The sequence below is a fragment of the Lytechinus variegatus genome, chromosome 5 (assembly GCF_018143015.1).
Source record: "Lytechinus variegatus isolate NC3 chromosome 5, Lvar_3.0, whole genome shotgun sequence".
NCBI lineage: Eukaryota > Metazoa > Echinodermata > Echinoidea > Temnopleuroida > Toxopneustidae > Lytechinus > Lytechinus variegatus.
In genome coordinates this window covers 14,577,285-14,589,891 of record NC_054744.1, presented here as the reverse complement: position 1 = coordinate 14,589,891, position 12,607 = coordinate 14,577,285, and the positions used below count along the sequence as shown (strand labels likewise).

Here is a 12,607-nt window from a genome sequence, read left to right as displayed (position 1 = left end):
AATAAAGCACATTTCTGTCAAAATTCCTACAATGAAAATTTCCACAATACAAATCAATCACCTCTTCCATCGTCTTCTTTTCAAAGTATATAATCATCCATTTCAATCAATTGATTTGTATAATCTCTACCCTCATTCTCCCATTATATATTACCATCACCATCTTTCCATAATTTTCTCACATCTATATTCTTCCCCCTTGCTCCTCTTCCTCTGAATCCCGACCTCTCTCTCTCTCTCCATCTATATTTATCATTCATCTTCTCTTCCTCCTTCACCATCGCCTCTCTTCTATCCCCTTTGCTGCCCCTCTCTTCTCTCTCCCTCTCTCCCTCCCTTGCTCTCTCCCTCTCTCCCTCTCTACATAATTGCTCTCTTTACCCCCCCCTCTCTCACTCCCACTCTCCCGCTTCTTCCGCTCTAGGTATCCCCCATACCTTCAAAACTATCAGTGTTTTTAGTTATGTACACAGTACATGTACTTGATTTCCACACAGATGTGTATGGGTCAGTTATCACAATGACAGTTGTCAGTTAACTGAACATGATACATCACTATTTTCTCTCCAATGTATATTTGCTTCAAAAATTTTTAATTTACTGAACAAACATGTATATTTACATGGATTCGTCTAATCAAAATGCTTAAAATGCATAACAGAAGATGCGAGTATAGAACATTGAAGATTGTGAAACCTGTCCAAAAATCGATACTTATTTAGGTTTACAGGTACACTTTGAGAAAAGTGGCTAAACTAAGGAACTGTAGCAACCCCACAGTGGGAGCACCTTCAATGGGTGAGATGTGCACATTTCTGGTCTGAAATTGTGGCTGTGCATCTTTATGTACTGTTAAAGGACAAGTCCACCCCAACAAAAAGTTAATATGAATAAAAAGAGAAAAATCCAACAAGAAAAACACTGAAAATTTCATCAAAATTTGATGTAAAATAAGAAAGTGATGACGTTTTAAAGTTTCACTTAATTTCACAAAACAGATATATGCACATCCTGGTCGGTATGCAAATGAGGAGACTGATGACATCAACTCACTATTTCTTTTGCATTCTATTATATGAAATATTCAGATGTTCACCCCCTTGTCATGTGAAATGGAGTTTTATTCCTCCCTGAACATGTGGAATTAACATTGTTTAACATTATGTGGTTCAGTCAAGTTTTTCATTGTTGTTGATTCTATAAAAACTGAAAAATTGTATAATTCAAACAATAAAAAACAAAAGAAATAGTGAGTGATGGACATCATCAACTCTTTCATTTGCATATCACTGAGTTGTGCATATAACTGTTTTGAGAAAAATAAGCGAAACTTTAAAATGTCATAACTTTCTTACTTTACATCCGATTTTGATGAAATTTTCAGCATTATGCTTGTCTGATTTTACTCTATTGATTCAAATCATCATTTTTCGGGGGTGGACTTGACTTTTAAGGTGCACCAAGACTAGAACCCTGTCCAAGGTGCAGAATGTAACAAATCTTCTTCTAGTGTACAGCCATATCAAATGACTGATTTTTTATATTTTATCAAATCTGTCCAAATACAAAACCATCTTAGACACATTAAGGCAAATAAAGTACTTATAATTAATTACCTTAGAACCCCATCATACAGTGTTTTAACAATATGTTATCCAAAATTGTGAGTTTTCATGATCAGATTATGAAATAAAACTATTCTAATTAGACTGCATGGGAATTACAGACCCATCAGCTTTTCAACTTTACGTCACTTGTACCTATATTTGCCAAACAAGACTGAGGAAAAATTACAAGTATGAATTGCACTTTTTGTAAATATGGGTATATACATGTAAGTGTGAGACGAAACTTTCACTGAAAATTCAACTTAGTGGTTACTTTGTAAGTAATTGTGATTTCTATGAAGAACTTTTAGAGGACAATGTTAATGAATGCAAGGCTAACAGGGACTGATTGAAAGTGAAACATTTAGATTAATCTAATCACATATAATGTCAGTGGTAAAGTTAAGGAATAGATAGAAAAACTGATTATTTTCCGTCATATTCAGGTAAATTTGAAATACCAATTTGATGAATGTCATCAAATTTTGGTGAATGAATGAATGTTTGTGTGCAATGGATCATTCCATCTTTCACCAAATGAATCATTCTGTCCAGTGCACAAATGAAAAAAAACAGTCATTATTTGTTTAATGACACCTAAAAGTAGACCCTTCTCATTTGACATTTATGAATTTATATGCAAAGAAAGTGCATGCCATGCATGTACCTGAGCAAGGGAGTGCAGTCTTGATTGTCACATACATACATGTAACAGTAAAACACGCTGCAAATATGCATGTTTTTACGTGCAGTGCAGGTCATCTCAATGAGCATGCAATGGACAAAATTGTATGGATCCTAAATTGCATGAATAATGACGTCATTGTAAAATGGGGTGAAAGACAGATATCAACACCCAATTAAATGACAAGGATCTATCAAGGTGCCACATAAAAAAGTAATTAATACAATATTCTTTAATTAAGTACAGTTCCAGTATTGCAACTATAAGTATTAAATAACTTATCAAGTCATGTTCCATATTTTTTTAAAAATAGATCACTTTAATCCAATCAAATTGATGATAATTTCAATCTCCAAGAATAACTTTTTAGATAACCACATCTTCAATACTAAGACCAATGTTGGACATTTGGTCATAACCAGATTCCACTGCCCTTTCACCAATGTCCTGCAGTGGTCTCCAACACTATGTTTCTACTTGCTGAATACTATTAACCCGGCTTTAACAAGGCTACCCTGATCGGACACTCGAGCATTCAAGGGAATTCTTCCTACGGGTACCCATTTATTACCGGTACATGGATATTATTTACTACACTGATGATTGAAACACTCTCAGTGCACCCAATTATATTTCAGTAAAATACAATATCAACCTTCCTTCAGCACATAAAGACACATCTAATGTCTTGTCGATTAGTGAATTCAAATGAACCTCTTATTCACAAAAAAAAATTTAGAGACTATCATCTTTTAGCCGATCTATCCAGTCCAATTGAATTCTGTTAAACCAACTGAAACGATCGAAGGATTATCATGATCTACTGACTGTATTGCCTTAAACCAAATTAATTGAACCCTTTGTTCATGATGATGATGACATTGAAAGGCATTTGTATAGTGCCAGTTTTCTCTGAAAAACATTTAAAGGTGCTACTTCCCGCGACGTGACACACATTAGTCACACAGTTTCTGGAAAATATACATGTAGGTCCTATGAAAACAGCATTGGGGTAAAAGATTTAGTGAACACATTCTCCACCACGACCTCTTGTCAATGGATCCACAGACATTTAGAAGAATCCATACTTGGCGTTGGTACTCTTTCGGTTCTGTCGATTTTCAGCCCACTGATTTTTAAGTTCCAGCTCCCTTTCCTTGGCCTGAATAGGAAGAGATATTTTACAAAATTAAATGAAACCATATCATTTAACCATGGATAACAAGATTTAATAAATTTACTGATGAATTCATTATCTTGTCAGAAAAAAATACTATTCATAAACATTCACCTAATTTTTTTATTATTTGACTTGAAGCATTACATCATTTGAAGCTTGTGTATAGTTTTGGTAAATCCACCAAAATGCACCTATCACTATTCCAATTCATTGCTAGCTAAAATGAATGGATATGCCCTATAACAGTTATGATGTGGAGGATATGAAATGAAAATGTGTTTTACAGGATAAATTTTGCGATTTTACATGGAAATTTAACTTGATCGGGTTACCCGATCAAATTAAAATATCTGTGTGTTTTTGTCTTTCAATTAAATCCTATTCCAAATAATGGAATGGGCTGAAACTTTCAAGATATGTTCTTTGTCTGTAACTTTTGGATATCTTATCACTAAATTTATAAGATAAGTGCTTGAATGCCCATTTTTTAATTCAAAACAAGCATCGCCGAGAGAGGGCGCTATATATCCAAGATTTGAATATTTGAAATTTTCTCAGAGAAGTGCAGTTGGAAAAATATCTAACGGTCTCTACGCTTCAGTAAGACTGTCATATTAGATGATATTCGATTATCAATCACATTATTGACCCTTTACAAAAGCTATACACAGGCTTTAAAGCGGAGGAGTAAAAAAAGATATTCTTAAGAAATCTCATTTCATGTCTGTGCTATATATGCAATCAATAGTGATTACTATTAATTGCAAGAGTCTATGGCAATCCATTAAATACTTAAAGGGATGGTCCGGGCTGAAAATATTTATATCTTAATACATAGAGTAGAATCCACTGAGCAAAATACCAAAAATTTCATCAAAATCGGAAAAGAAATAATAAAGTTATTGAAGTTTAAAGTTTAGCAATATTTTGTGAAAACAGTTGTCATGAATATTCATTAGGTGGGCTGATGATGTCACATCTCCACTTTCCGTTTTCTTATGTTTACATAAATCATATTTTTTCATTATTTCATACTTGTGTGAATAATGTCTCCCTTATAATGAAATAAGTTGCAGCAATACATATCTAATGCACTAAATCAGTTGTCAATCAAATTTTTCTAGTTCTTGGAGGAAAATTTTGAATAAACTTCATTTCATATAATAAAATACAAAAGAAGAAGTGGAGATGTGACATCATCAGCCTACCTAATGAATATTCATGATGACTGTTTTCACAAAATATTGCTAAACTCTAAAAATCAATAACTTTGTCATTTGTTATCCGATTTTGATGAAATTTTCGTCATTTTGCTCAGAGAATTCTACTCTATTTATGAAGCTATAAATACTTTCAGCCCGGACCATCCCTTTAAATGTTCAAACTAATCACGTACAATTGATTGTATTACATTTAACAGTGCACGGAAGATACAAACAAGAAGTAAAATTTTAAGCCTAAATATTCCATCACAAATAATAAAAAAGAAGTTCATCTCAGCAAAATTAAGAAATTCTCAAGTTTTCATCTTCAATAGAATCTGTAACATCATATTAATCATGAAATTTAACCCTTGTAGACTTCCCAACTTCAAACAAAATTTTATATATCAAGCAGAAAGTAAATGCTAACTTCTCAGAAGAGATTCCTTTTCCAACATTGACTAAAAATGTTAGATGTCTTCTAAATATCAGCCAGCATTTCTTGCCAAAATAATACCAGCTGATCATAACAAAACAGGGAGTGGATTACATGAAGCTGTGTCTGAGAGATGATAAAGTGAGTTACCTGGCGAGCTAAATAAGTGATCTGATGTTTTCTCTTCTGTTGGGATGTAGGAAGCTGCTCTTTTTTCTAGGATAAAAAAAAGAGATATGAAAACAAAAAAATGAACTGATTTATTTCAATGTACTACCTTCTCTGTCCAGACCAAGAATGATATCATTAACAGGCCGACACCAAACTGGTAGAAGTGTAAAACTGATGATACTTGTCATAGTGTTGGGAAAAATCTAAGAATCTGGTTTTGATTTCACAGGCTACATTCACATTCTGAAATGCATATTGACTATAACATTATTTTAATGCACTAAATTGTAATAAATGAATTTGACAATTTAATTAGATTTAGCACCAACTATCAGTAAATGTTGGTCATATAAATGCAGAGTCAATGAATTTGTAAAAGTAAACTGATAACTTGGAAACTGATTTTCAATTCCATAATTTCATAAAAGGGCAATTCCATAAAATGATCAACCTTTTTGTACGTCCGAACCCCATTTTTCTCAAGTCTTACTTCATTTCTTAAAGTGACCAAGTCATGGTCCTTTGAGAACATTACAGACAGTCAAAAGAAAATGAAATCAGACAGAAAATTTCATGGAGGTCCCACAGATAGGGGGTCAGATGTACATATTTTATGGAATTGCCCAAAATCAATAATTGTACACCTGTTTAACACATGCACCACTAGCATTCATTAATAATGAGAGGATTGGGGGTCAACCACTCTTTTCTAAGACATACGAAGTATTAAACAAATTAAAGAAACGCTTAACTGAATGAAGAAACCCAAGAAAAAGGACGATTTATGATTAATAAGTAAAATTACAAGTGAGATCCCAGGAAATTGCAATGCTTTAATGGAGAATTTAATCACTTTGCATGGTCTTGACAATTGTATTCCGTTTGGTCAACCGATCTTCCATAATTAATGTGCATGATTTACATCACAATAAGAGGGCAATTTTTTAGGCACACATAAGGAAATGCACAAATTTAAAAAAAGCATCCATCATACCATGTGTTTTACATATTAAACTTCATTTTTTTTATATTTATGTTTTTATTATAAATCATCCAGAATCACGAAATTTACAATAGACTGACATGACAAGATCCCCCCCCCCCAAATGAAAGAAGAATGTCTACATACCAATTTTCCTCTGTACTCTTTTTCTTCTGTCATGGATTTGACCATATCCTGCAAGCCAGCAGTAGGTCCTATCTGATCATCGGCTTTGATGTCAATGAACTGGATTTCTTCCTTCCCTCGTTTATTCTTACCAACCATTTTGGCAAACTGTGAATGGAATAGACAAAATAATAGGTATATATTTTTTTAATACAGTCCCCCACAGAGAAGCAATATTTGTCTTTTTTCAAGTAAGAAAAAAAAAGATATTTCAATTTCATTCTTGGCGATAATGGGTCAGAAGAGATTGATAATAATTTCAAATATGAAATTTCACTGCTTCACCATATTTCAAAATCATTTTAATTTAATGGAAAATTGCAAATACTGAAATAGAGCCAATTGATCATTCAAAAGCATGTATACATTAACTAATAGCATATATATATTCTAACGATAAGAAGGATAAGAAATGCTGCAGAGAGTTACTATAATAGTAAGACCTTTGCCATCCAATGGTAACTTAAATGAAATTCTTGATTTTGATTTGCTTTTCACCACTGTTTCCATGGTATTTCATGATAGTAACCATTGGATGGAAAAGTTAAAATAGTAGATGAATCACATTACATAATTGACAAACCCTTTCATCTTGAAGGAATGATTGACTTGAAGTCTCTGAGCTGGTAGCACTCTCATTATACCCTGTATCAGCACCCTCTTGATATGGCTGATTGTAGTACTGCATAGCTCCTTGACTATCCAATCCAGTTTGACTGTACAATCCATACGGCTGGCTTCCCTCACTGGCTTGTGCATAGTTTGATCCTTGTAAAGATTGTGCATTGTACTGAGGATTGTACATTGCATGATGACTGTAGTTTGATAAGGAGTACCCAGCATTGTTTGTTTTTGACGAGTTAAATACAAGGGGTTGATCATTTGTGGGGGGTACCGTTGGTTCCGTGATACCGGGAGCAGCTTCCACCCCCGGATCAGCCCCACTCATTGTAGTCCGACTCGTTCCGGTATCAGATTCAGTCGCTGATGGTTCAACACTCGCTTTGCTACCTTGACTACTCAAGTTCAAAGGATTGGAAGCAACAGGTTTACGTTGCGCACCTTTTGTGGATTCTTCCATAGTTCTTTGCTTTAAATCATCGCTTCCTCCCATTGAAAAGAAATTAACACCATCACCATCTTCTTCATCATCATCATCGCTATTGTAACCCATCACTAACGGATTGCTCCCAGATGGTTTACTCTGTACAGCAGTACTTGTTACAGGATGAGAGGGCTTTGCAGATGGAGCTGGAGCCTTAGGAGTGGTTGAGGGCTTTCCTGGAGGCTTGGTAGGAGCTGCAGCAGGCTTCTTTGTGAGAGTGTAAGGGATGAGAGGACGTTGCGCCTCCCTACGACTTGCTATTTTGGGCTTAGGCAGCATTGCAAAGAGTCCAGTTCCCTAATATAATGCCATTAATGAAAGAAAAAATACAAGAAGTAATCAAACTTAATATCATAGAGACACATATCATCAGTCAAACAAATAACAATACACCTGTCTACTTGTATATTCCAAGTGTATTGAAAAAACAATTGTACTAGACAATTGAAAGAGTACAAAAGGCTTGCAACTTTGCAAGACTTTGCAAAAGTGTGCATAATGGACTTAAATCATTATGGTCTTATTAAATTCATTGGATTCCTATCAACTAGGCTTCAAAATAAAATGATGATCTAATATCTGAAGCTTCATTAACCAGCTTAACATTGTGCTATAGCAACATGTATGAATAGAAATTCTAAATAATCAATTAGCATTGCCACACCTTTCAATATGGTGAAAATATTAGACAAACTCTTGACACGATCCATAGAATCAAACAACATAATACATAGAGTCACATAGAAATAAGAGAAGCATGTGCAATACATCAAGCAAATATGTTGTTTGCATTAACATAAATGTATGAATAAATCCTCATTAAAATAAAGAGAGTAATGATTTACCTTGGTGCTCTTTGGTCTTTTTGCCTCTGGTTCATCATCATCAGAATCAGGCTGTAAAGATGACAAAAGACACTATTAACAAATACAAAATGCCAAGATATGATAATACCTTGAAATTTGGAGCTTGCAAATAATTTCAACAGGATTTCATCATGCCGTGAAACTAAAAATAATTAATGAATGAAAACTAAAACGACAATAACTCTAGACCCTTAAACATGTGATGTACATGAAAGTATGAACATAAGTCTTACTTACATCGGGCAGTGCTGGCAGGCTTATTTTCACAGGCTGTTTCTTTTTTGGAGGTGGTAAATTCAACAAACCCTTAGAAACTGTTTTATTATCAGTGAGTAAACCTGTGGACTCTTGGGCCAGGTTTGGTTTAGCGGCAGACATTTTCGCTGGTGAGAGGGAAATATGAGAATAAAGAAATCCACTGAGATATTCAGCTTTAATTTGAGTTTACAAAATGGAAAATAGAATTAGAAAAAATTGTGGCTCTGAATACTTCTAGGAAAGGAAAAAATCTTTATTTTACAAATCCACTCTGAAATCAAACTGGTATTTAAAAAAAATCTTGAAAAAAGGAGAAACATATCAATTAGAGTTTGATGATGAAGTTTTAACTATGTAATATTAAATGATAGCAGCTAACTCATGTATGAATTACATATTTATCATTTTTTAATGTTGCAATCATGATCTTGATGTATTCCCCACAAACATGTTTTAATCCTGTGTGAAAATGACAAAAATAAATATTTTCGAGAATGAAAACAAAAAGATGGTCTAACCAAGAAATCAATATTTTTAGTACATTATCATTGACATTTAAATATTGAATAATTATTAAAGATGAAAAATTGCATTTGATAGAAATGTGGACTAAAATTTGTTTAGTCTGGAGATAAACCAGGGAAGCATTTCATAACAGAACTTGTTGGGAATTTTATTGTTTTATCCGACAAGTCCTGTTTTATCTGACAGTGGTCATAGTAACAGTGTTTTCAGCCAATCAAAATCAAGGAAAGCTGTCAGATCTAATATGTTGTCCAAAAATATTGATAAAACGCTCCCCTGTATTACACCATCTATTTATTTAAAAAGTGAAAGAGTGCACCATTTTGCATAGAAAAGGTAGCAGTTCGTAGTTTCATGTGCTGTCATTAAAGCACTTTAACCAGGGTGCTACATAACTTTTTAGATTCACTTGCCCTGTCGGGCACGTAAATTTTTAAATAGTTTGAATATACTTGCCAGAAATCTATTTCACTTGCCTTAAAAAAAGTTTTACCTCTTCAAAAAAAATATATTATGGTTTAAGAAACCATTGACCTTTTTTTTCTCTCTTTTGACATGAACTGAGAAACCTTGTTCTTGCATTTATTTTTACAAAGTAATTTTATCTTGCCCGCCATGACCAAATTTAGGGTCGGTATATCATATTGATCCTAAGTTTGGTAATTCTACTGTGAGAATTTCGCTTGCCCAATTTGGGCAAGTAGTTTTGGTCTTTACTTCAAAACACTTGCCCGACTTTAACTTTTACTTGCCCATGGCAATCGGGCAAGTGCTTATGTAGCACCCTGACTTTAACCTATATGTGATTCATTCACTGACATTTTATTGATGAGCTGTTCTGTGAAGATATCCTCATCGTGACTTTTCAAAAACAGAGTAAGTGGACAATATATTTACCTGCAGAATTTGGATTTGCACTTCCAGTCTTCTTTGGTGGTGGCAGACCAGAGAAGAGTGATTTCTTATTGGAACTCCCGGACTCTGATCCAACTTCCTCCATAGCAGGAGTACTGGGGCCCTTTGGCTTTGGTAGAGAAGCAAATAACGATGACTTGGGAATAGAGGAAGGTGTAACATCTGCATGTTTAGCCTTCAAATCCATGTCCTTAGACTTTGCTGGAAGCGACGGGAAGTCTTCGCCATCACTGCCTTCACTTTCATCACTACTGCCATAGTTGACAAGACAAGACATTTTGGCTTTGACAGTATTTACCTTGCAATCATTCAGACCAATATGATCCAACCTAGGAGAAAGTATAAACTGTAAAATCAAATTCATCATGAGAATGGTCTGGTGAGTATTGGTGAAGGTTTGAGGAAAATCCATCAAAGATTTAATAAGTTATTGCAATTTTAATTTTTTTGATTTCTGACATCATATGCAAGCAGCTTCCCATCCGTGTTGCATGTATCGTCGATTGAAAAAAAAAATAAAATGTTATTTTCTCAGAAAAATAAAATGGGTTTCAATGTACCCTCAGCATATATCAACAACAGACAAGACAGCTGGCAGCCGTCTGTTTCAAGGAGTTCTTTTACATTTTAAATCTCTTTTAAAATTTTTCCTCAGATAAAGATGGCTCGCGATCGTGCAGCCGCCATTTGGGGATTAACAATGCAAAATCCCCCTAAGGACTCATCAATTTTTGTCTTTATATCATAAAAATATATAAAAAGAACTGGACCAAATTCTGGATTATGATTCCATTTTGGCCTGAAATGCACCAAAACAGGAAAAGAAAATCAACTTAAAAGGTAAAAAAAAAACAGTGACCACTTCCCTGGTTTATCCAAACTTAGTACATAAATATAAGACAATTGAGTCCCAGTCCCTGTACAGATCGAGTTAGAACTTCGGTCTCTGTAATTGGTGAGTGGAGCCAACAGAGTTCAGGGGAACAACCAATATAACAGAGACTGAAGCTTTTAGTCTACAATAGACAAACTATTTCATACCTGATCCTGAACGCAGAAAATTTGTAGTCATCATGAATATTTAAAAATTGAAATTTATGCTTTTATGGGGCAGCTGCTCATTTATCATGTCACGAATCAAGTACGATGATACACCAATCTGGTGGACTGTACTTTAATGGATGATGATGAATCCAAAAGTCTAAACTTATCTTAAGTTAAAATTCTACACGTTCTTAAACTTTAAATGGATTTTCCTCAATCAGTAGAGGGGCTAGTCCAAAAATTGGGATTGTCCCAGAAAACAAGGATATCCTCATAAACCAAGACAAATCATATCTTGATAAATTGAGATTGTCCTTATGGGGATAGTTTTTTCCAACTTACCACTGCGAGACATAGACGGTAATTACAGGGAATTCAGAGTGCTAAATATAGATTCAGTGACCTCAATTCCCCCCATCAGTTCACCGTCCATTTTTCACGACTTGCCGTCTTCCAATAATCTTGTTATGAAACCTGATATGTTTTTGACTAGTGCACTTGATTGGTGTCGGAACTTGACAGAAGAGTGAACTTTCCTAGATTTCTTGTGTGGGAAATCTTTGAAAACTGAGTCTGAGACAGTCCCTGTAAACTGGGACAATCCCAATTTTCGAACCAGCGCCTTTTTTAATACTGTCGACATGTAATGTTTGGACCTCATTGGTACTAGTAGGAGTGTGTCAACCCTTCATTTTCTATTAATTATTTCTTGCATTTTTACAGCAAACCTTTCATCAGGGTGAACTTCCTCTTAAAATACATATACACACCTAAGCTGATTTCTACCCGGCTAAGGCTAAAATAAGCTTCACCGCCGGCAAAGTCTTGCGAAATTAAAAAAGCGCTAGGCGAGCTAGCGGCTGCATAAACGATAAACACATAACTACCAACAAAATTATCAATATGTGGGTCAACGTCACAAGAATATAGATCAGCTTAACAATAATTGGGAGCTAAAATCACTTAAATTCATCGAGTATACAAACACAGTAAAGCAAAGCACATTAATAAAATATCAGTCAGCTTATTAAATGAATCAACTTTTCATCGACACTAAAACTTACGCCTTACGGTAGCCGTAGGATGATGATCAAGAAATAGGCAACAAAGTCAGCGCAGAAACAGAATCGAGGTTAGCAGAAAGAATGATGACGTCAGAGGTATTACGTACTGTACTAGTACTAGTAGTAGTCACTTTTGATGGCTTTTTTTTTACATGTATGCGATGGCCATGTCGGACGTCGGGGGGGGGGGGGGGGGGAGGTGGAACCCAGCACCAGTGTAATTTCACATGGGGCGATTGCAGAAAAAATCCTCCTTTATTATAAGTTATAATATAACGTCTGACACAGTAAAATCGTTATAAATTACCACCTTAATTCTTGTCTCGTAAGCCTCCTCCGATCCGGTCCCTCGATCCCCGGGCCTCGATCCGGCCATGCAAT

General features: G+C 34.8%; 1 protein-coding gene across 2 annotated transcripts; it reads right to left on the bottom strand.

Annotated features, from left to right (window-relative positions):
• Nucleotides 1-2,600: 2,600 nt before the first annotated feature.
• Nucleotides 2,601-12,294, bottom strand: LOC121415526 (proline-rich protein PRCC-like). Of its 2 annotated transcripts, none has more exons than XM_041608756.1 (8): nt 12,227-12,294; nt 10,101-10,464; nt 8,658-8,803; nt 8,400-8,450; nt 7,033-7,851; nt 6,411-6,557; nt 5,261-5,326; nt 2,601-3,454 (listed from the first exon to the last, which is right to left on the bottom strand). In XM_041608756.1, the coding sequence occupies exons 2-8, from the start codon at nt 10,393-10,395 to the stop codon at nt 3,365-3,367; spliced, it is 1,614 nt and encodes a 537-aa protein (XP_041464690.1). In that variant the 5' UTR covers nt 10,396-10,464; nt 12,227-12,294; the 3' UTR covers nt 2,601-3,364. The 2 variants fall into 2 exon arrangements, with proteins under 2 accessions (XP_041464690.1, XP_041464691.1); XM_041608757.1 differs by having other exon boundaries at nt 10,101-10,447.
• Between the last annotated feature and the right edge of the window lie 313 nt (nt 12,295-12,607).

Coding starts and splice junctions, on each gene's coding strand:
- LOC121415526 (XM_041608756.1), bottom strand. CDS start 10,395: ATGTCTTGTCTTGTCAACTATGGCAGTAGTGATGAAAGTGAAGGCAGT. Junction 8,451..8,657: donor GCCTGCCAGCACTGCCCGAT/GTAAGTAAGACT, acceptor TCATCTTTACAG/CCTGATTCTGATGATGATGA. Junction 3,455..5,260: donor TCACTTATTTAGCTCGCCAG/GTAACTCACTTT, acceptor CTTCCTATTCAG/GCCAAGGAAAGGGAGCTGGA.